General features: G+C 43.7%; 1 protein-coding gene across 6 annotated transcripts in view; it reads left to right on the top strand.

Moving 5' to 3' along the window:
- The first annotated feature begins 1,484 nt into the window (after positions 1-1,484).
- sash1b (SAM and SH3 domain containing 1b) overlaps positions 1,485-22,832 on the top strand; it is a 102,908-nt gene continuing 81,560 nt past the window's right edge. For 2 of the 6 annotated variants that reach the window (XM_046367380.1, XM_046367381.1), the window contains exon 1: positions 1,485-2,847. In XM_046367380.1, coding sequence (XP_046223336.1) covers positions 2,269-2,847 — 579 coding nt within the window. In that variant the 5' untranslated portion in view covers positions 1,485-2,268. The remainder of the gene's footprint in view (positions 2,848-22,832) is intronic. The other 4 variants (XM_046367382.1, XM_046367378.1, XM_046367383.1 and 1 more) reach the window with 3 other exon arrangements.

Below are 22,832 nucleotides of genomic sequence, written 5' to 3'. Positions count from 1 at the left end.
TTTGTGGCCTGCTGGAGGTCATTTTGCAGGGCTCTGGCAGTGCTCCTCCTGCTCCTCCTTGCACAAAGGCGGAGGTAGCAGTCCAGCTGCTGGGTAGTTGCCCTCCTACGGCCTTCTCCACGTCTCCTGATGTACTGGCCTGTCTCCTGGTAGCGCCTCCATGATTTGGACACTACGCTGACAGACACAGCAAACCTTCTTGCCACAGCTCGCATTGATGTGCCATCGTGGATGAGCTGCACTACCTGAGCAAATTGTGTGGGTTGTAGACTCCGTCTTATGCTACCACTAGAGTGAAAGCACCGCCAGCATTCAAAAGTGACCAAAACATCAGCCAGGAAGCATAGGACCTGAAAAGTGGACTGTGGTCACCACCTGCAGAACCACTCCTTTATTGGGGGTGTCTTGCTAATTGCCTATAATTTCCACCTGTTGTCTATTCCATTTGCACAACAGCATGTGAAATTTATTGTCAATCTGTGTTGCTTCCTAAGTGGACAGTTTGATTTCAAGAGAAGTGTGATTGACATGGAGTTACATTGTGTTGTTTAAGTGTATATATTAGTTGTGCAATAGAAATAAAATCTATGTAAAACAAATTGTTTGTCTTTTTTTCAAAATTACCATTCCATGTTTTAAGGGTTGATAAAACACACAATTCATCATCACAGGGGTCCATCAATCCTCCTGGAGAAAGCTACTGGTCCAACAGTCCTCCTGGAAAGAGTTACTGGTCCAAATGTCCTCCTGGAGAGAGCTACAGTACTGGTCCAACTGTCATCCTGGAGAGAGCTACAGTACTGGTCCAACAGTCCTCCTGGAGAGAGCTACAGTACTGGTCCAACAGTCCTCCTGGAGAGAGCTACTGGTCCAACTGTCCTCCTGGAGAGAGTTACTGGTCCAACTGTCCTCCTGGAGGTAGTTACTGGTCCAACTGTTCTCCTGGAGAGAGTTACTGGTCCAACTGTCCTCCTGGAGAGTTACTGGTCCAACTGTCCTCCTGGAGAGAGCTACAGTACTGGTCCAACTGTCATCCTGGAGAGAGCTACAGTACTGGTCCAACAGTCCTCCTGGAGAGAGCTACAGTACTGGTCCAACAGTCCTCCTGGAGAGAGCTACTGGTCCAACTGTCCTCCTGGAGAGAGTTACTGGTCCAACTGTCCTCCTGGAGGTAGTTACTGGTCCAACTGTTCTCCTGGAGAGAGTTACTGGTCCAACTGTCCTCCTGGAGAGTTACTGGTCCAACTGTCCTCCTGGAGAGAGTTACAATACTGGTCCAACAGTCCTCCTGGAGAGTTACTGGTCCAACTGTCCTCCTGGAAAGAGTTACTGGTCCAACAGTCTTCCTGGAGAGAGCTACAGTACTGGTCCGAGAGAGCTACTGGAATCGATTCACTTCAGCGGCTGACAATTACAGCGTTGATTGATCTGACATGTACTCAATCAGTCAATTGTGGTATATGTTGAACAGAGGGCGCCAGAGTACAGATAATGCTCAATTGCCTTCTTTTTTTTAACAAACGCGAAGCAGAATTCGCTTGGATGGAATGGCACTCTGGACCAACTCTAGACCAGAGAGACAAAGTTAATTCCGGGGAGAGAGAGAGGGTGCTTTGTACCATGTGCTACAACAAGTGTATCCGGAACTAGGCATACAGATAAGCAGTGAAAAGCGTTTCATCTCGCATTTACCGCCACTCTGAAGTTTGCAGTACTGAGTGATTAAAAACAACGATATTTGGACGTTGCCGCGCCAGGAGTGCCCTTTTCGAAACCGCAGCAATAAAACAAACAAAAGCGGTGAGGAACAAAGAATGTTTGAAATTCAGCTCGTGGACACTTAATGCCCAATTCCTTCCGTTTTGTTTATCTCATGTATATGTTGTGTTTCTTTGGTTGGATATCATGCCTTCTCTTTCTCTCACCTGCTTGGATTAATTGATGACCAGACCACACCTACCAGGTTGGATTTTTGGACGCCATGGTCTATTCATAATAAAATATTTGCATTGTTTGTTATCCCGAATTTTGGGAACACCAATATTGCAGCGTTTTACATTACCTTTATTTTATTGTAACAGTAGTAGACTCGGATCTTTTTAGATTTCGTTTTGTATTCTTCATCAGTTTAATAACCTCTGCATGCGTTTGTAATTTTGGATCCAATAAGAATGACCGAGGCCGTGGCGGATGTAAAAATGTGTCAAAGATACCGGCGCTCCTGAGGTTTACATTTTGGAGATAACGGAACCATTTCTAACACAGCCTATGCATGGAAAACATTGCTCATCGTATGTCAAAATGATGCGCACCGGTCCCGGCCTTGTCTATGAGTGGCTACAGAATCTTAAACTGCCTCAATACTTGGAGGGATTTGTGGACAATGGATACGATGATCTCGAAGTTTGTAAGCAAATTGGTGACCCCGATCTGGACGCCATAGGGGTCCACGTCCAGCACCACCGACAAAAATTGCTCGACGCAGTGAAGAGGTTGAGAGCGCAGGAGAAGGAAAAATCTCCGGGTCATTACTTCACCCTCGAGCCCCTGAATCCCCTGTATCCCTCTTCCTGTAGACCCTCGTTGGGCACCAACATAATGCACATCACAGAGTGCGAGAATGACCTCCAGGGGTCAAGTTCATGGACAGAATCCAACCAGGAGGAAGTTGGAATTGGGGCTCACCAAAGATTTCACCAAGAGTCATCATGTCCTAAAAACAACAATTTGAGTTTCACTGATTGTAAAGAGTTGGTGACTTACCCAAAACTGAAACTGAAGCTCTTGATCAGGGATAAACTTGTGAAAGATGGAATCGACCTCAGTGAGCCGCCATACACCCACAAGGTAGGCTCCTATGTCATTTATTGATGTTGATCATTAGAATGCTTGTTCATAGACTGTCACATTCAATTGCACTCTTCCCTCTGTCCGCTGTGATGAATAGTATGGTCAATTTCTTTGTTGCTGTATACCAGCAATTGTGCTCTGACACTTTCAGAGTCAGGATGACTACTGCTCGAGGCCTTATGGGCAGTCATGGACTTCAATACACACACACATTTAGAAATGTATCTACTCAGAAGTGATTTTGGGTTTATAGGTCTGAGATGCTCTGTTGTGAGAGTCCATTTAATTGATAATTCCTATGGGACACATTATTGACCTGGCTGGGTTAATGAGCTCAGATCTTTCAGACTTTCTGAGCTAACAGCTATATCATTGTTACTTAACTGTATCTTACTGTTGGTTAATCTGATAGCTTCCATTGTCTGTCACTGTAGCGTTGGAGACATAGTGTGCGTTCCAATTGGCACCCTATTCCCTACACAGTACACTCATTTTTACCAGAACCCTATGGGCCCTGGTCAAAAGTAGTGCACTAAATAGGGATTAGTTTCCATTTGATTGCCATTTGGATTTGACACAGAGTATTCAGACAGTGTATCTATGTCTACCTCTCATTCCATCCCTCTGCTCTGACAGTTGTTTTACGGAGTATGGCGTCACTTTACTGTTGTGACGCAAAATGCATAGCACATAGAATAAAAGGTTTTATCAGATATTATTCATCCTGATCAGATGGGTGTTTTACATGGATGATACATTGGAGATAATGTAAGACAATTACTTGGAACAATAGAACACGATGAAACGCCAAAGAAACCAGGTCTGATGACATTACATACGGTACAGATGCTCTGTGTACATCCCCTCAGATTAATGCTTATTCACGGTCAGAGAGCTAGGCAGGGTCTGCAGTTGTAGACTGTAGTATTGGCTTTAACCTTCATTGTGGCGTAACGTATAGGTCTATTTAGTCATTGGAATCAGCACCACATTGCAGCAAAGGCCAACTCCTATTCTCCAGTATGGGGTTGAGCAGATTTTTGATTTGGATTGCTGTCTCGTGGTGTTCTAAAATTGGTTCTGTGTCAGTGGATAGTGGTTAGACCTATACTGTATGAATTTGATTTCCTGACTCTGTGAGCCAGACATGGCTGTCAAAAATGACTCTGCCTTTCCACAAAGTCTTATTGGAGCTGAGATGTTGCAACAGATGAAGAATACCTGCTTAGGCTGCGTGTTTAGGCTACAGTCTCGGGCTGTGTGTTTAGGCTAGTCTTGGGCTACAGTCTCGGGCTGCGTGTTTAGGCTACAGTCTCGGGCTGTGTGTTTAGGCTAGTCTCGGGCTACAGTCTCTGGCTGCGTGTTTAGGCTACAATCTCTGGCTGCGTGTTTAGGCTACAGTCTCGGGCTGTGTGTTTAGGCTAGTCTCGGGCTACAGTCTCGGGCTGCGTGTTTAGGCTACAGTCTCGGGCTGCGTGTTTAGGCTACAGTCTCGGGCTGTCTCGGGCTGTGTTTAGGCTACAGTCTCGGGCTGCGTGTTTAGGCTACAGTCTCGGGCTGCGTGTTTAGGCTGCGTGTTTAGGCTACAGTCTCGGGCTGCGTGTTTAGGCTACAGTCTCGGGCTGCGTGTTTAGGCTACAGTCTCGGGCTGCGTGTTTAGGCTACAGTCTCGGGCTGCGTGTTTAGGCTACAGTCTCGGGCTGCGTGTTTAGGCTACAGTCTCGGGCTGCGTGTTTAGGCTACAGTCTCGGGCTGCGTGTTTAGGCTACAGTCTCGGGCTGCGTGTTTAGGCTACAGTCTCGGGCTGCGTGTTTAGGCTACAGTCTCGGGCTGCGTGTTTAGGCTACAGTCTCGGGCTGTGTGTTTAGGCTAGTCTCGGGCTGCGTGTTTAGGCTACAGTCTCGGGCTGCGTGTTTAGGCTACAGTCTCGGGCTGTCTCGTGTTTTTAGGCTACAGTCTCGGGCTGTGTGTTTAGGCTACAGTCTCGGGCTGCGTGTTTAGTCAGTCTTGGGCTGCGTGTTTAGGCTACAGTCTCGGGCTGCGTGTTTAGGCTACAGTCTCGGGCTGTGTGTTTAGGCTACAGTCTCGGGCTGCGTGTTTAGGCTACAGTCTCGGGCTGCGTGTTTAGGCTACAGTCTCGGGCTGCGTGTTTAGGCTACAGTCTCGGGCTGCGTGTTTAGGCTACAGTCTCGGGCTGCGTGTTTAGGCTACAGTCTCGGGCTGCGTGTTTAGGCTACAGTCTCGGGCTGCGTGTTTGGGCTACAGTCTCGGGCTACAGTCTCGGGCTACAGTCTCGGGCTACAGTCTCGGGCTGCGTGTTTAGGCTACAGTCTCGGGCTGCGTGTTTAGGCTACAGTCTCGGGCTGCGTGTTTGTTCAGGCTACAGTCTCGGGCTGCGTGTTTAGGCTACAGTCTCGGGCTGCGTGTTTAGGCTACAGTCTCGGGCTGCGTGTTTAGGCTACAGTCTCGGGCTGTGTTTTAGCGTGTTTAGGCTACAGTCTCGGGCTGCGTGTTTAGGCTACAGTCTCGGGCTGGCTACAGTCTCGGGCTTTGTTTAGGCTACAGTCTCTGGGGCTGTCTCGGGCTGTGTTTAGGCTACAGTCTCGGGCTGCGTGTTTAGGCTACAGTCTCGGGCTGCGTGTTTAGGCTACAGTCTCGGGCTGCGGCTTTTGCGTGTTCAGGCTACAGTCTCGGGCTGTGTGTTTAGGCTACAGTCTCGGGCTGCGTGTTTAGGCTACAGTCTCGGGCTGCGTGTTTAGGCCACAGTCTCGGGCTGCGTGTTTAGGCTACAGTCTCGGGCTGCGTGTTTAGGCTACAGTCTCGGGCTGTGTGTTTAGGCTAGTCTCGGGCTGCGTGTTTAGGCTGCGTCTCGGGCTACAGTCTCGGGCTGCGTGTTTAGGCTACAGTCTCGGGCTGCGTGTTTAGGCTACAGTCTCGGGCTGCGTGTTTAGGCTACAGTCTCGGGCTGCGTGTTTAGGCTACAGTCTCGGGCTGCGTGTTTAGGCTACAGTCTCGGGCTGCGTGTTTAGGCTACAGTCTCGGGCTGCGTGTTTAGGCTAGTCACAGTCTGGGCTGTTTTAGGCTACAGTCTCGGGCTGCGTGTTTAGGCTACAGTCTCGGGCTGCGTGTTTAGGCTACAGTCTCGGGCTGCGTGTTTAGGCTACAGTCTCGGGCTGCGTGTTTAGGCTACAGTCTCGGGCTGCGTGTTCAGGCTACAGTCTCGGGCTGCGTGTTCAGGCTACAGTCTCGGGCTGCGTGTTCAGGCTACAGTCTCGGGCTGTTCAGGCTACGGGCTGCGTTTAGGCTACAGTCTCGGGCTGCGTGTTTAGGCTACAGTCTCGGGCTGTGTGTTTAGGCTAGTCTCGGGCTACAGTCTCGGGCTGCGTGTTTAGGCTACAGTCTCGGGCTGCGTGTTTAGGCTACAGTCTCGGGCTGCGTGTTTAGGCTACAGTCTCGGGCTGCGTGTTTAGGCTACAGTCTCGGGCTGCGTGTTTAGGCTACAGTCTCGGGCTGCGTGTTTAGGCTACAGTCTCGGGCTGCGTGTTCAGGCTACAGTCTCGGGCTGCGTGTTTAGGCTACAGTCTCGGGCTGCGTGTTTAGGCTACAGTCTCGGGCTGCGTGTTTAGGCTACAGTCTCGGGCTGCGTGTTTAGGCCACAGTCTCGGGCTGCGTGTTTAGGCCACAGTCTCGGGCTGCAGTGTTTGGCTACAGTCTCGGGCTGTGTTTTCCAGTCTCGGGCTGCGTGTTTAGGCTAATGTCACTCGGGCTGCGTGTTTAGGCTCAGTCTCGGGCTGCAAAATGTTCAAAGGGGCTAGTGTTTAGGCTGCAGTCTGGGCTGAATTCTACAGTCTCGGAATATGTTTAGGCTATTCAGTCTCGGGCTAGGAAATGCTACAACTCGGCTGCCTGTTGTTGTTCCTAGGCTACAGTCTCGGGCTGCGTGTTTAGGCTACAGTCATGATGGATTTATTTAAAGTCTCGGATGACAGTCCAGGGCTTAGTCTTGGGCTACAGTTCGGGCCTTCTGAATGGACAGTCTCGGGCTACAGTCTCTGTCTACAGTCACACACTGTTTTTCCCTCCACTTTTACCAAATAAATTCATAATGTCACCAGCGCTGGTGCAGTCATTCTCTGTGGCAAAATGTTCAAAGGGGCTAGAGAGGATGCAGTAATGAGAATTCTATGCTACGGAATATTATGATAGGCTATTCATCCTTGGGCTAGGAAATGCAAAACTGGCACCTGTTGTTGTTCCTCGCACATGCCTGTTGTTGTTCCTCGCACACATCATGATGGATTTATTTAAAGAGATGAAGTCCAGAAAGGCTTATTTTGGGAAACCTTCTGAATGGACATAGCTAATTCTTTAACTCGTACACACCCACCCAAGAGGAGCCACTGAACCGAAGCAGCCTGATGCGCATCTCATTCAGACCCATAAACAACAAATCACATTTCTCCTTTTCCCAAAAATGTATGAAAAACCTTGCCACAGATTCAAATCCATTCTGTAGGAAATCAAAATGTATTCTAATGATCAGCCGCTGATCCATTTTAGTGAAACAATAGGTGGTTATGTTGACACTAATTTCAGTGCTGTATCAAAGTCTGTGCAACCCCTGGAATCCCCTTAATAGAATGTGCAACCCCTGGAATCCCCTTAATAGAATGTGCAACCCCTGGAATCCCCTTAATAGAATGTGCAACCCCTGGAATCCCCTTAATAGAATGTGCAACCCCTGGAATCCCCTTAATAGAATGAGAGGTTTATCAGATACTTATTATTCATCCTGATCAGTTTTTATATATATATATTTTTTTTTACATGGATGAAACATTGGAGATAATATTACTTGAAACAAATAGAAAACTATGAAACACCAAAGACACCAGACCTGGTCTTCATAGCAGATTTAGAAAAGGCCTTTTGTTTAGTTATGACTAGAATTTTTATATAAATGCCTGGACTATTTTAATTTGGGAGAATCTCTTATTCAATGGGTTAGATACAGTATGTATAGTAACCCCAAGTGTAAAATATTAAATAAAGGTTACTTCAAGCATTGAACTGTCAAGAGGAGTTAAACTAGGTTGTCAATGTATGCCGATGACTCGAGACTTCCCAAAGTCCGCCATCTTGATCACTGCACAGTGGAGGGTCTAGATCATTTATCTAGCCTCTCTGAACTCAAACCAAATTATGAAAAGTGTACCACAGTATGTATTGGATCATTTAGAAGACAACATTTACATTACCCTATAGTTTACCAATTAAGTGGTCAAATCAAATTTTATTTGTCACATACACATGGTTAGCAGATGTTATTGTGAGTATAGCGAAATGCTTGTGCTTCTAGTTCGGACAGTGCAGTGTATCTAACAAGTAATTTAACAATTCCCCAACAACTACCTAATTCACACAAATCTAAGGGGTTGAGTGAGAATATGTATATGAATGAGCGATGGCCGAGCGGCATAGGCGAGGTGCAATAGATGGTATAAAATACAGTATATATACATGATATGAGTAATGTAAGATATGTACACATGATTCATATTAAAGTGGCATCATTTAGAGTGGCATTGTATAAAGTGACAAGTGATTGGGTCTCAATGTAGGCAGCAGCCTCTCGGAGTTAGTCAATTGCTGTTTAGCAGTCCGATGTCCTTGAGATAGAAGCTGTTTTCAGTCTCTCGTTTCCAGCTTTGATGCACCTGTACTGACCTTGCCTTCTGGATGGTAGCAGTGTGAACAGGCAGTGGCTCGGGTGGTTGATGTCCTTGATGATGTTTTTTGCCTTCATGTGACATCGGGTGTTGTATGTCATGGAGGGCAGCCCGACAGGATGATCTTGATTGTGCATCTGTTAAATTTTTGTCAGGGTTTTGGGTAACAAGGCACATTTTCTTCAGCCTCCTGAGGTTGAAGAGGTGCTGTTGCGCCTTCACCACACTGTCTGAGTGGACCATTTCAGTTTGTCTGTGATGAGTATGCTGAGGAACTTAAAACTTTCCACCTTCTACACCCTTTGATGTGGATAGGAGGGTGCTCCCTCTGCTGTTTTCTGAAGTCCACGATCATCTCCTTGTTTTGTTGATGTTGAGTGAGAGGTTATTTTCTTGGCACCACAATCCCAGGGCCCTTACCTCTTCACTGTAGGCTGTCTTGTCATTGTTGGTAATCAGGCCTATTACTGTTGCAAACTTGATGATCAAGTTGGAGGTGTGCATGGGTGAACAGGGAGTACAGGAGTGGGCTGAGCACGCACCTTTGTGGGGCCCCAGTGTTGACGGTCAGTGAAGTGGAGATGTTGTTTCCTACCTTCACCACTTGGGGGCGGCCTGTCAGGAAGTCCAGGACCTAATTTCCTAGGGCTGGGTTGAGACCCAGGGCCTCCAGCTTGATGATGAGCTTGGAGGGTGCTATGGTGTTGAATGCTGAGCTGTTGTCAATGAACAGCATTCTTACATGGGTATTCCTTTTCAGGTGGGGTAAGGCAGTGTGATAGCGATTGCATCGTCTGTTGACCTGTTGGGGTGGTATGCAAACTGAAGTGGGTCTAGGGTGGCCAGTAAGGTGGAGGTGATATGAGCCTTGACTAGTCTCTCAAAGCACTTCATGATGACAAGTGAGTGCTATGGGGTGGTAGTCATTTAGTTATCTTTGCCTTCTTGGGTTCAGGAACAATGATAGCCATCTTGAAGCATGTGGGAACAACAAACTGGGATAGGGAGCGATTAAATACAGTGGTGCCTCCTTCAAAAGTTGCGAGCTTACACCGCGGGACTTAGAGGTACCCAGCGTCATTGCTCCACAAGCGGGAGGTAGAGCACTCATTATACTTTTGGGTCTCACTGTTTTTATATGACCAATCATATCGAGTGGTTCCAATGACGAATTTGACGCAAGCCACCCGTCCCTGGTGACTTTCTTCAGCAAAGATGGCTGACAAAACATTACGGTGGAAGCAAATGTATGTAATTATAACGTCATAACGAGTCAAGCAAAACCTGTTCAATTGAGAGGAATATGTTAGTTAATGTAGAGACAAACGAGAAAATCGCTATTTAGCATGTTAGCTGACTAGCTAATATTAGCCAGTTAGCTAGCAGGTGTTATAACATGAGTATGACATTGTAATTCGTGTTTATTGTTTTAGGGCCTCCTGAGAATCAGCAAACCAGGCTGTCATCTTGGGAAACAGTGGATGTAAAGAATCTATCTAGCTAAAACATTTACTGCAAATTGAATGTACAATTGTGTAAGCTTGCCTTGCCATGCAGCTAACGAAATATAGATGACTAACTATTTACTTGCTTATTGTGTAGTGGAGGATAAAAATAACTGCATGCCTATGGATGTGTAGCTAGCTACAGTATGTAGCCGATCTGCGTATGGACCCTAAAACTATAGGTTCTGAACTAATATTCATACCAATCTATGAACCTCAGCTGTCATAGTTGTTGTATCAACTTCAAGTCTGAATGGCATTAATGAAGCCTAATGATTGAGTAGAATATAATAACTGTATTGTGCAAATTATGCAAGCCCTAAATACATGCACTGTAGTTATTACCACGCATATGAGGTCCCCACATTGTAGTCTGTACATTGAGTATATTCACTGATCATGTACTCTTCCTTGGCAAATAAAGGTGCGGTTCAGGTATGAATTTCTGTGAGACATTATTTAGTCATATCCAAGACCAGGTGTATCAAACTCCCTTCTTAGAATGATGCTGTGTCTACATGTATGTATTACGATTATATACTTCAACAGTGTTTACCTCTCCTTCTCCTGGGACATCAATGATTACACATTGTAACTATGCAATAGACTAGAAACATGATTCAAGTAAAGGCTGACTTGTAATTCATATATACAGAGGAAGAAGAAAAAATATGCATATCTAATTCCCTTCATCTGCTTTAATAATACATGCATTATAATTATGATCATTGTAATATTATAAGTTCAATCTGTACTTCAATGCATTATAAGACGAGGTGGGCAGAGAGGTGTAGAAGACAACGGGAAAGAGGTGAGAACAGAGGCAGACGGCATAGGATTAATGAATTACAGTGCTACCTTCATATTCTTTGTTCATCACAATTACAGTGTCTCTAGCGGGGTCTCCTAACCAGCCTTGGCCCGACGGTTATCTTAAGAGCGGGTGAGGTGGCGATCACGGGACTGGCTTCCTCTCTCGCATCAAAACATACCTGCAGACGAGAGAGGCTTAATCATGCTCTTCTTAATCATGCTCTCCCTCAAAGTGTCTACAGAGTACTTTATGCTGAAAAACATGCACACGAGGACAAACAATAGCAGATAATGTCAATAGAAAATACTGTATGTGGTGCAGACACCTATCGGAGTGTACCTGAAACATTTAAATATAGAGGGCTATGTGTCTCACCACTTTATTGCAAGGCTAACCCCAGGGAAATCATGACTTGGCAGCAACAGAGAGTCCCGTGAAAATGGCGGAGTGTTTTATTTGGTGTAAATCTGAAAATTAGCAGCTGACATCTTAAGTAAAAAAAAAAAAATAATGCATGTGAGACAGGTTCAGGTTGTACAACAAGACAGACAGAGAGGAAGAGAGAAATAACACAACTGTTTAATTGCCTCTGGTTATGGACACTTTTGCAATAAAGCTTCCACGGCCTGTTCCTCGGACAGTGAACCTCCTGGCAACATCTACATTTTCCACCCCTTGATCAGCTCGCACTCTGAAGTAAAGAAAATAGCTTATTTTTTGTAGATGTGAAAACAATAACTGAGATATGATTAATTACTGAGAGAAGAAACTGCATCAGCCCCTCGAAAGTGAGGCAGCTTGTATTTCTGAATGCAAATCTCTCATAAAAGCTAAATATGGTCAGCATTGCGGTGTGCTGCTGGTTATAACATGGCAATAAAGAAGAGTCCGAAAAGAGGGACCAGTTCAATGTTTTAAGTGGGATGCTGCATTTTTGCACAGAATGTATTTGTCTTTGATATGGTGCAATATTCTATTTTACTGTTCAGATTGTATTAGTTTTGAATGGTTACATTTATATGCACTTTGTTTATGTACATTTAAAAAGTAATACTTTAAATGCAAATGTGTAACAAACCAATGCATTTTTAAATAAATTGTGGTTTAATAACCTCTCTGGGATATGTGGGATGGTAGCGTCCCACCTCGCCAACAGCCAGTGAAATTGCAGGGCGCCATATTCAAAACAGAAATCCCATAATTTAAATTCCTCAAACATACAAGTATTTTTACACCATTTTAAAGATAAACTTGTTGTAAATCCAGCCACAGTGTCTGATTTCAAAAAGGCTTTACGATGAAAGCACACCAACGATTATGTTAGGTCAGTACCTAGTCACAGAAAAACACAGCCATTTTTCCAGCCAAAGAGAGGAGTCACAAAAAGCAGAAATAGAGAGAATTAATCGCTAACCTTTGATCTTCATCAGATGACACTCATAGAACTTAATGTTACACAATACATGTATGTTTTGTTCGATAAAATTCATATTTATATCCCAAAATCTCAGTTTACATTGGCGCGTTACGTTCAGTAATGTTTTGCTACCAAAACATGCAGTGATTTTGCAGAGCCACATCAATTTACAGAAATACTCATCATAAATGTTGATGAAAATACAAGTGTTATGCATGGAACTTTAGATCCACGTCTCCTTAATGCAACCACTGTGTCAGATTTCAAAAAAGCTTTACCAAAAAAGCACACCCTGCAATAATCTGAGTAAAGCGCTCAGACAACAAAACAAGCCATACAGATATCCACCAACAGAAGTCAGAAATAGCATTATAAATATTCACTTACCTTTGATCTTCATCAGAATGCACTCCCAGGAATCCCAGTTCCACAATAAATGTTAGATTTTTTTAGCTAATGTCCAATTATGTCCAAATACCTCCTTTTTCTTCGCACGTTTAGTACACAATCCAAACTCACGAGGCGGGAACACAGGTAACTCTCACATGAGCGCGCGTGATTAGCTCATGGCACTCTGCCAGACCCCTGACTCAATCAGCTCTCATTTCCCCTCCTTCACAGTAGAAGCCTCTAACAAGGGTCTAAAGACAGTTGACATCTAGTGGAAACCTTAGGAAGTGCAATATGACCCCATAGACACTGCATATTCGATAGGCAATGACTTGAAAAACTACAAACCTCAGATTTCCCACTTCCTGGTTGGATTTTTTTCTCAGGTTTTTGCCTGCCATATGAGTTCTGTTATACTCAGACATTATGCCAAGATAATCCATCCACAATACAGTGTGGCTTATCAATAAGATAAGGGTCTTGACCTGACTGCATGGATGAATCCCGGTTTCAACTGCACTGGGCAGATGTCAAACAGCAAGCATGACGTTGTGTGGGAGAGTGGTTTGTTGATGTCAACATTGTGAACACAGTGCCCCATGGTGGCGGTGGGGTTACAACGAACACAATTGCATTTTATCAATGGCAAATTGAATGAACTCCGTGTCGCAAGGATTTGTACACAATTCCTGGAAGCTGAAAATGTTTCAGTTTATCCATGGCCTGCATATTCACCAGACATGTCACCCATTGAGCATGTTTGGGATGCTCTGGATCAACGTGTAAGACAGAGTGTTCCAGTTCCCGCCAATAACCAGCAACAGCCTTATCCCCTCTATGCGAAGGATATGTGTCATAACGCATGATGCATATGGTGGTCACACCAGATACAGACTGGTTTCCTGATCCACTCCCCTTCGGCGATGTAATTTACAAAATAGCTTCCAACACTTTACTCAGCAAATTGGATGCGGTCTCACTGTGCCATCCGTTTTGTCCCATAGCCCCATATACCACCCAACACTGTGACCTGTAAGCTCTCGTCGGCTGGCCCTCACTAAATATTTATCGCCAAACCCACTGGCTCCAGGTCATCTATAAGTCTATGCTGGGTAAAGCCCCTCCTTATTTCAGCTCACTGGTCACCATAGCAACACCCACCCGTAGCACTCGCTCCAGCAGGTATATTTCACTGGTCATCTCCAAAGCCAACTCTTCCCTTGGCTGCCTTTCCTTTCAGTTCTCTGCTACCAATGACTGGAACGAATTGCAAAAATCACTGAAGCTGGAGTTTTATATCTCCCTCTCTAACTTTAAGCATCAGCTGTCAGAACAGCTTACCAATCACTGTACCTGTATACAGCCAATCTGTAAATAGAACACCCAACTACCTCATCCCCATATTGTTACTTATCCTCTTGCTCTTTTGTACCCCAGTATCTCTACTTGCACATCTATCACTCCAGTGTTAATGCTAAATTGTAATTATTTAGCCTCTATGGCCTATTTATTGCCTTATCTCCCTACTCATATATATTTGCACACAGTGTACATAGATTTATATTATGTTATTGACTATGTATGTTTGTAACAGTTGTTTTTGTCGCACTGCTTTGCTTCGTCTTGGCCAGGTTGCAGTTGTAAATGAGAACTTGTTCTCAACTGGCCTACCTACTTAAATAAAGGTGAAATACGTTTTTTAATAAATAATTTAAATGCCTCAAAGTTCCCGGCAGCATCCCCCTTACGTGGCCATAATGCACCCTAAAAGAAATCCATGCCTTTTGCAGCAGTTATCCCGAGATGTTCCCCGCTCCGAAGCACCTCTCATCTCCCTCACTCCATGCAAGATCTCACCTCGTGGGGCATCAATGATCATGAGGAAGGTGAGGGATCAGCCCAGAACTACACGACAGGACCTGGTCAATGACCTGAAGAGAGCTGGGACCACAGTCTCAAAGAAAACCATTAGTAACACACTACGCCGTCATGGATTAAAATCCTGCTCAAGCCAGTGCATGTCCAGGCCAGTCTGAAGTTTTCCAATGACCATCTGGATGATCCAGGGGAGGAATGGGAGAAGGTCATGTGGTCTGATGAGACAAAAATATAGCTTTTTGGTCTAAACTCCACTCGCCGTGTTTGGAGGAAGAAGAAAGATGAGTACAACCCCAAGAACACCATCCCAACCTGAAGCATGGAGGTGGAAACATCATTCTTTGGGGATGCTTTTCTGCGAAGGGGACAGGACAACTGCACCGTATTGAGGGGAGGATTGATGGGGCCATGTATCGCGAGATCTTGGCCAACAACCTCCTTCCCTCAGTAAGTGCATTGAAGATGGGTCGTGGCTGGGTCTTCCACCATGACAATGACCCGAAACACACAGCCAGGGCAACTACGGAGTGATTTTTGTTTTAGATTCCGTCTCTCACAGTTGAAGTGTACCTATGATAAAAATTACAGACCTCTACATGCTTTGTAAGTAGGAAACCTGCAAAATCGGCAGTGTTATCAAATACTTGTTCTCCCCACTGTAAATATGAACATTTGTGTTTCAGAATCTAGATATATTCCATATGTTAGAGCTATACACTATAGAGTATAATTACACCAAGATGCTGTCTATCATGGATGGTTCATAGATCATATGGTCTTTCAGGAGGCATGTATAGGTCTACAAAGCGCATAAAATGGCCACTTTCATCATGTTTTTCAAATAAATGGTTTGTGATACAAATAATGTCAAACATCTTTGCAAGGAAATTTCTATTTGAGAATGTATGGGCTAAGCTGGTGTGGAGTTGCTGCACAGATGGTTTAGTCAGCCCGATCATTGGCAGAGATCATAGAGTTTTAAAACGAGACGTTAAATAGAAGAGCAAAACAGGAAAATAGTGGAGAAATGGAGGCAGAAAACTAGGTCAAAAAGATGTCTGCCATAATCACACCATTTGTGGTTTACTCGGTCAGCCTAATTTGATGCTACCCTAACTTATTTGGTATGGTCTCTGATAACCTTTATTCTTAGGAATCTGGCATTGTTTGCTCTTTCGTATCTGCCTGCTGATATCAGACAGCTAACTGGTACTTGGAAAAGGACACAGTCACAGAGAGAGTGATCCATGTTCTGATTAGAGCATTTTGGAACCGAGTCAGCAGTTTAATTTGGTGGATTCCTCGGGAAACCAGGACAAAAGACCAGGGTATTCCATTAAGTTAGTTGATGCAGTTATAGGCTACAGGCCAGTTTCCACAACCAGAGAAAGGACCACCAAATTAAAATGCTGTGAATCGTAGAATTACATGAATTCTAATTCTATGGAAGGGGATAATGGGATCAATCAGAACTGTTTAGTTCAAATAATAATACATTTTGTTAGACTTCAGCATGGTAACAGCTAGTGTTTGTGCAAAAATAATCTGCATTGTTATTGCATAGGCTTGTAATTTTTATTTTAGCTTTATTTAACTAGTCAAGTCAGTTAAGAAAAAAATATTATTTTCAATGACGGCCAAGGAACAGTGGGTTAACTGCCTGTTCAGGGGCAGAACGACAGATTTGTACCTCGTCAGCTCGGGGATATGAACCTTTCGGTTACTAGTCCAATGCTCTAACCACTAGGCTACCCTGCCGCCCCAAGATTTATTACTATCTGACAGCATTATAAAGTCCATGCTGCTGTTTTTGATGTCCTAATTGGATCAATGAAAAATAGATGTGTGCTGGAATTCCTAACCGTTGGCTTGTTCCGATGTGTTCAATAGCAGCATAGTACAATCAATCCTAACTGAGCCCTATAATTTGGTACCTGTCTACTCTCCAAATGGCACCCTATTCTCTATATATTGCACTAATTTTTGTCCGAGCCCTTGTGGGCCATGGTCAAAATGATTGCACTATAAAGGGAATAGGATGCCATTTGGAATGCGGACATTCTGTTCTGCAGCCATTGGTCAGTTCACATGTCCAGGCAGCCAACCTATTATTTACTGTTGGAGGGGAAACCATTAATACGATTAAATAACCTTGTAAATGACCTAACTACTGCCCGGTGTCTGGAATGGACAACCTGTCTTACAGAAAATGACGAGCATTAAAGAGGCTATTCAAATATTGCTGTAATCTCGGTCGAAATTATACGACCGCAGCCTCTGGTTCCACTTTCCCACAGTGCAGTTAATCTGTAGAAATACTTTTGTTTAGGTTTTTATCGTTCTTTTGACAAAGACGAGACTTTGAGAACTAAGAGCTCATGTAAATATAGCCCGTGCAGTTTGTTTTTAGTTGAAATTTGCAATAAAGCGACCTTGTTGATGTTTACCTGATTTCATTCCATCCACTCCATTCAAACCTTTTAGTTCTCTACATGCAGGCAGGCATGGTAGAGAACCTGGGGTTTTGTGAGGACTTAACAGTGTACATCATGAGATTTCTCAGATTTAATTGACATGGAAATATTTGCTGTTTGTCATTCCATTGTGAGGCTGCATATGGGAAGTTGTTTGTCCCACCAGACCTCTAGCCCAGAACCTGGACTGGTACTCTGGCACATTCTTAGAACATAATGGCTAACAACAGTTCTACCATAGAATTGTAATGAGTTGTATAAATTCTAAAGCCTTCCTCCAGAAAGGGGTAGGGCTGTTTTGGCCTTGAGGCTCTCGAGCACAAACAAAACCAGCAGGCTCTTTTTAGACATTTTGGCCCAAGATAGTCTGGCTGAATAGGACCTCACAAACACACAGCGCTATAGAAACCGACAGACAGATCTCTTTGTTACAAAACAAATGCAGGATTACATTTTTTTTGTTGGTCTTGTTTAAAATGCATGTGTTTCTTAAAACAGGTGTTGGCTACTGGGTTATACTGTGCTCTTTGTGAGAGCCTTTGCAGCAGTGGGGATATCCATTGTCAGATACAAATGTAAAGAGTTGTGCATGTTTAAATGAAGACTCATCTGACCAAATGTGAACTTGCTTCCATAACTTCTCATGGGAATCTCATAGAATTTGCGCATCTGTCAAATTGTGTGTGTCAAACCGTTATTTCCACATTTTCCCACTGCTTCTAACACAAGTTTGGCTTGGAATGACAATGGAGTGTCTGTGTACAACTCTGCTCTCACACTCATGTCCCTCAGGCCAGACCTGGATGAACTCAAACTAACGGAACTGCTCTAAGTGTTTAGTCTAAATATACACTACTGTATAACTGACAATTCACTCAGTAGTTCTGTCTCTAGCCTATAGCCTGCCATACATAATGTAGCCTACCTCTGTACCTCCCTACCAGTAGGCCTATAGCCTGCCATACATAATGTAGCCTACCTAATAATAATAATAATATATGTAATTTAGCAGACGCTTTTATCCAAAGCGACTTACAGTCATGTGTGCATACATTCTACGTATGGGTGGTCCCGGGGATCGAACCCACTACCCTGGCGTTACAAGCGCCATGCTCTACCAACTGAGCTACAGAAGGACCTACCTCATAATGTAGCCTACCTCTGTACCTCCCTACCAGTAGGCTTATAGCCTGCCAGACATTTATAATGTAGCCTACCTCTGTACCTCCCTACCAGTAGGCCTATAGCCTGCCAGACATTTATAATGTAGCCTACCTCTGTACCTCCCTACCAGTAGACCTATAGCCTGCCAGATATTTTATAATGTAGCCTACCTCTGTACCTCTCTACCAGTAGGCCTATAGCCTGCCAGACATAATGTAGCCTACCTCTGTACCTCCCTACTAGTAGGCCTATAGCCTGCCAGACATAATGTAGCCTACCTTTGTACCTGCCTACCAGTAGACTTATTGCCTGCCAGACATTTTATAATGTAGCCTACCTCTGTACCTCCCTACCAGTAGGCCTATAGCCTGCCAGACATAATGTAGCCTACCTCTGTACCTCCCTACCAGTAGACCTATAGCCTGCCATACATAATGTAGCCTACCACTGTACCTCCCTACCAGTAGACCTATAGCCTGCCATACATAATGTAGCCTACCTCTGTACCTCCCTACCAGTAGGCCTATAGCGTGCCAGACATTTATAATATACACTACCTCTGTACCTCCCTACCAGTAGACCAATAGCCTGCCAGACATAATGTAGCCTAACTCTGTTGATTGTCTGAAGTGTTTTAGTTACGGAAGGACCCATAGCTGAATAGCAGCCTTTAGACTTTCTGCCAGACCAACCAATGCACCTGCTCTGATCGAGCTGCTCGTGACAGGAAGCCATTCCTGTGTTTCTCATGTTGTGCAACGTGTACATAACACGTAACCATGGCAACGCAGAGAGTATGTGCACGTGTGTCCTGTGTATAGCCAGAAGGCTACATCCCATCACAGTGCATTAGTCAGTCTGTATACAAGTCATACCTGGCCTTGTGCTTTTATGGTTTTGGGCCTGTTTTTTGATGATTATTCGTCATGCCACCAATCACATCTTGTTCAGGTACAGGCCCTCCTGCGGGGATAACCCCCCCCCCCCCCACACACATTCCTTTCCAGGTTTTTATTTATTTGAGGTGAATCAGTGCATTTTATATGTCACTTATTGGCACAGTCCCACTAGATTGTATGGTACTCACTAGTCTCTCTGGAGGTGGGCCCCTAAAGATGTCATCTGGTACAGTCCCACTAGATTGTATGGTACTCACTAGTCTGTCTGGAGGTGGGCCCCTTAAGATGTCATCTGGTACAGTCCCACTAGATTGTATGGTACTCACTAGTCTCTCTGGAGGTGGGCCCCTAAAGATGTCATCTGGTACAGTCCCACTAGATTGTATGGTACTCACTAGTCTCTCTGGAGGTGGGCCCCTAAAGATGTCATCTGGTACAGTCCCACTGGATTGTATGGTACTCACTAGTCTCTCTGGAGGTGGGCCCCTAAAGATGTCATCTGGTACAGTCCCACTAGATTGTATGGTACTCACTAGTCTCTCTGGAGGTGGGCCCCTAAAGATGTCATCTGGTACAGTCCCACTAGATTGTATGGTACTCACTAGTCTCTCTGGAGGTGGGCCCCTAAAGATGTCATCTGGCACAGTCCCACATGATACACAAACTGCACTATGAACTGAGCAGATGTAGAACAAGGGATTGCAATCAGAGTAGATAAAGGAATTATATTCACTGCTTAGTAGTGCTGAGCGATTTAGTGCTTTTTTGAGGTCTGTCTGGTTAGATTACAAATGCATTATGTAGGTTGAATGCTGTAACAACACAGAATAAAACAATACCAGTCAATACAAGATAGTAGTGACTGCCTATTAATGCTTATCACTTAACCATCATGTATTCCCTTTACTTTAATAAAATATACAAGTTGTGCAGTGGGCAGTAATATTTTATGTGAATATACAGTATATTATATATACACATCACATGAGACTTGTAATAAGACAAAGGTAATTCATTTCATGGGCTAATTGCTTAATCTGACTCCATAAAATAAATAGCAATATGTAAGAACACAATGGTTTAGTTACAGTAATAGAACACTATGGTTGAGTGACAGTAATAGAACACTATGGTTGAGTTACAGTAATAGAACACTATGGTTGAGTGACAGTAATAGTACACTATGGTTGAGTTACAGTAATAGAACACTATGGTTGAGTTACAGTAATAGAACACTATGGTTGAGTGACAGTAATAGAACACTATGGTTGAGTGACAATAATAGAACACTATGGTTTAGTTACAGTAATAGAACACTGGTTTAGTGACAGTAATAGAACACTATGGTTTAGTTACATAAATAGAACACTATGGTTTAGTGACAGTAATAGAACACCATGGTTTAGTGACAGTAATAGAACACCATGGTTTAGTTACAGAAATAGAACACTATGGTTTAGTTACAGAAATAGAACACTATGGTTTAGTTACAGAAATAGAACACTATGGTTTAGTTACAGTAATAGAACACTATGGTTTAGTTACAGTAATAGAACACTATGGTTGAGTTACAGAAATAGAACACTATGGTTGAGTTACAGTAATAGAACACTATGGTTGAGTTACAGTAATAGAACACTATGGTTGAGTTACAGTAATAGAACACTATGGTTGAGTGACAGTAATAGTACACTATGGTTGAGTTACAGTAATAGAACACTATGGTTGAGTTACAGTAATAGAACACTATGGTTGAGTGACAGTAATAGAACACTATGGTTGAGTGACAGTAATAGAACACTATGGTTTAGTTACAGTAATAGAACACTGGTTTAGTGACAGTAATAGAACACTATGGTTTAGTTACATAAATAGAACACTATGGTTTAGTGACAGTAATAGAACACCATGGTTTAGTGACAGTAATAGAACACCATGGTTTAGTTACAGAAATAGAACACTATGGTTTAGTTACAGAAATAGAACACTATGGTTTAGTTACAGAAATAGAACACTATGGTTTAGTTACAGTAATAGAACACTATGGTTTAGTTACAGTAATAGAACACTATGGTTGAGTTACAGAAATAGAACACTATGGTTGAGTTACAGTAATAGAACACTATGGTTGAGTTACAGTAATAGAACACTATGGTTGAGTTACAGTAATAGAACACTATGGTTTAGTTACAGTAATAGAACACTATGGTTTAGTTACAGTAATAGAACACTATGGTTTGGTTACAGTAATAGAACACTGTGGTTACAGTAATAGAACACTGGTTACAGTAATAGAACACTGGTTACAGTAATAGAACACTGGTTACAGTAATAGAACACTGGTTACAGTAATAGAACACTGGTTACAGTAATAGAACACTGGTTACAGTAATAGAACACTATGGTTACAGTAATAGAACACTGGTTGAGTTACAGTAATAGAACACTGGTTGAGTTACAGTAATGGAACACTGGTTGAGTTACAGTAATGGAACACTGGTTGAGTTACAGTAATGGAACACTGGTTGAGTTACAGTAATGGAACACTGGTTGAGTTACAGTAATGGAACACTGGTTGAGTTACAGTAATGGAACACTGGTTGAGTTACAGTAATGGAACACTGGTTGAGTTACAGTAATGGAACACTGGTTGAGTTACAGTAATGGAACACTGGTTGAGTTACAGTAATGGAACACTGGTTGAGTTACAGTCATGGAACACTGGTTGAGTTACAGTCATGGAACACTATGGTTACAGTCATGGCACACTATGGTTACAGTCATGGCACATTGGTTACAGTCATGGCACACTGGTTACAGTCATAGCACACTGGTTACAGTCATAGCACACTGGTTACAGTCATAGCACACTGGTTACAGTCATAGCACACTGGTTACAGTCATAGCACACTGGTTACAGTCATAGCACACTGGTTACAGTCATAGCACACTGGTTACAGTCATAGCACACTGGTTACAGTCATAGCACACTGGTTACAGTCATAGCACACTGGTTACAGTCATAGCACACTGGTTACAGTCATAGCACACTGGTTACAGTCATAGCACACTGGTTACAGTCATAGCACACTGGTTACAGTCATAGCACACTGGTTACAGTCATAGCACACTGGTTACAGTCATAGCACACTGGTTACAGTCATAGCACACTGGTTACAGTCATAGCACACTGGTTACAGTCATAGCACACTGGTTACAGTCATAGCACACTGGTTACAGTCATAGCACACTGGTTACAGTCATAGCACACTGGTTACAGTCATAGCACACTGGTTACAGTCTGGTTACAGTCATAGCACACTGGTTACAGTCATAGCACACTGGTTACAGTCATAGCACACTGGTTACAGTCATAGCACACTGGTTACAGTCATAGCACACTGGTTACAGTCATAGCACACTGGTTACAGTCATAGCACACTGGTTACAGTCATAGCACACTGGTTACAGTCATAGCACACTATGGTTACAGTCATAGCACTATGGTTACAGTCATAGCACACTGGTTACAGTCATAGCACACTATGGTTACAGTCATAGCACACTATGGTTACAGTCATAGCACACTATGGTTACAGTCATAGCACACTGGTTACAGTCATAGCACACTATGGTTACAGTCATAGCACACTGGTTACAGTCATAGCACACTGGTTACAGTCATAGCACACTATGGTTACAGTCATAGCAC

This window comes from Oncorhynchus gorbuscha, linkage group LG10 (genome assembly GCF_021184085.1).
Source record: "Oncorhynchus gorbuscha isolate QuinsamMale2020 ecotype Even-year linkage group LG10, OgorEven_v1.0, whole genome shotgun sequence".
NCBI lineage: Eukaryota > Metazoa > Chordata > Actinopteri > Salmoniformes > Salmonidae > Oncorhynchus > Oncorhynchus gorbuscha.
Note: the sequence above shows the minus strand (reverse complement) of the source record. Positions and strands in the feature narration are given on the sequence as shown.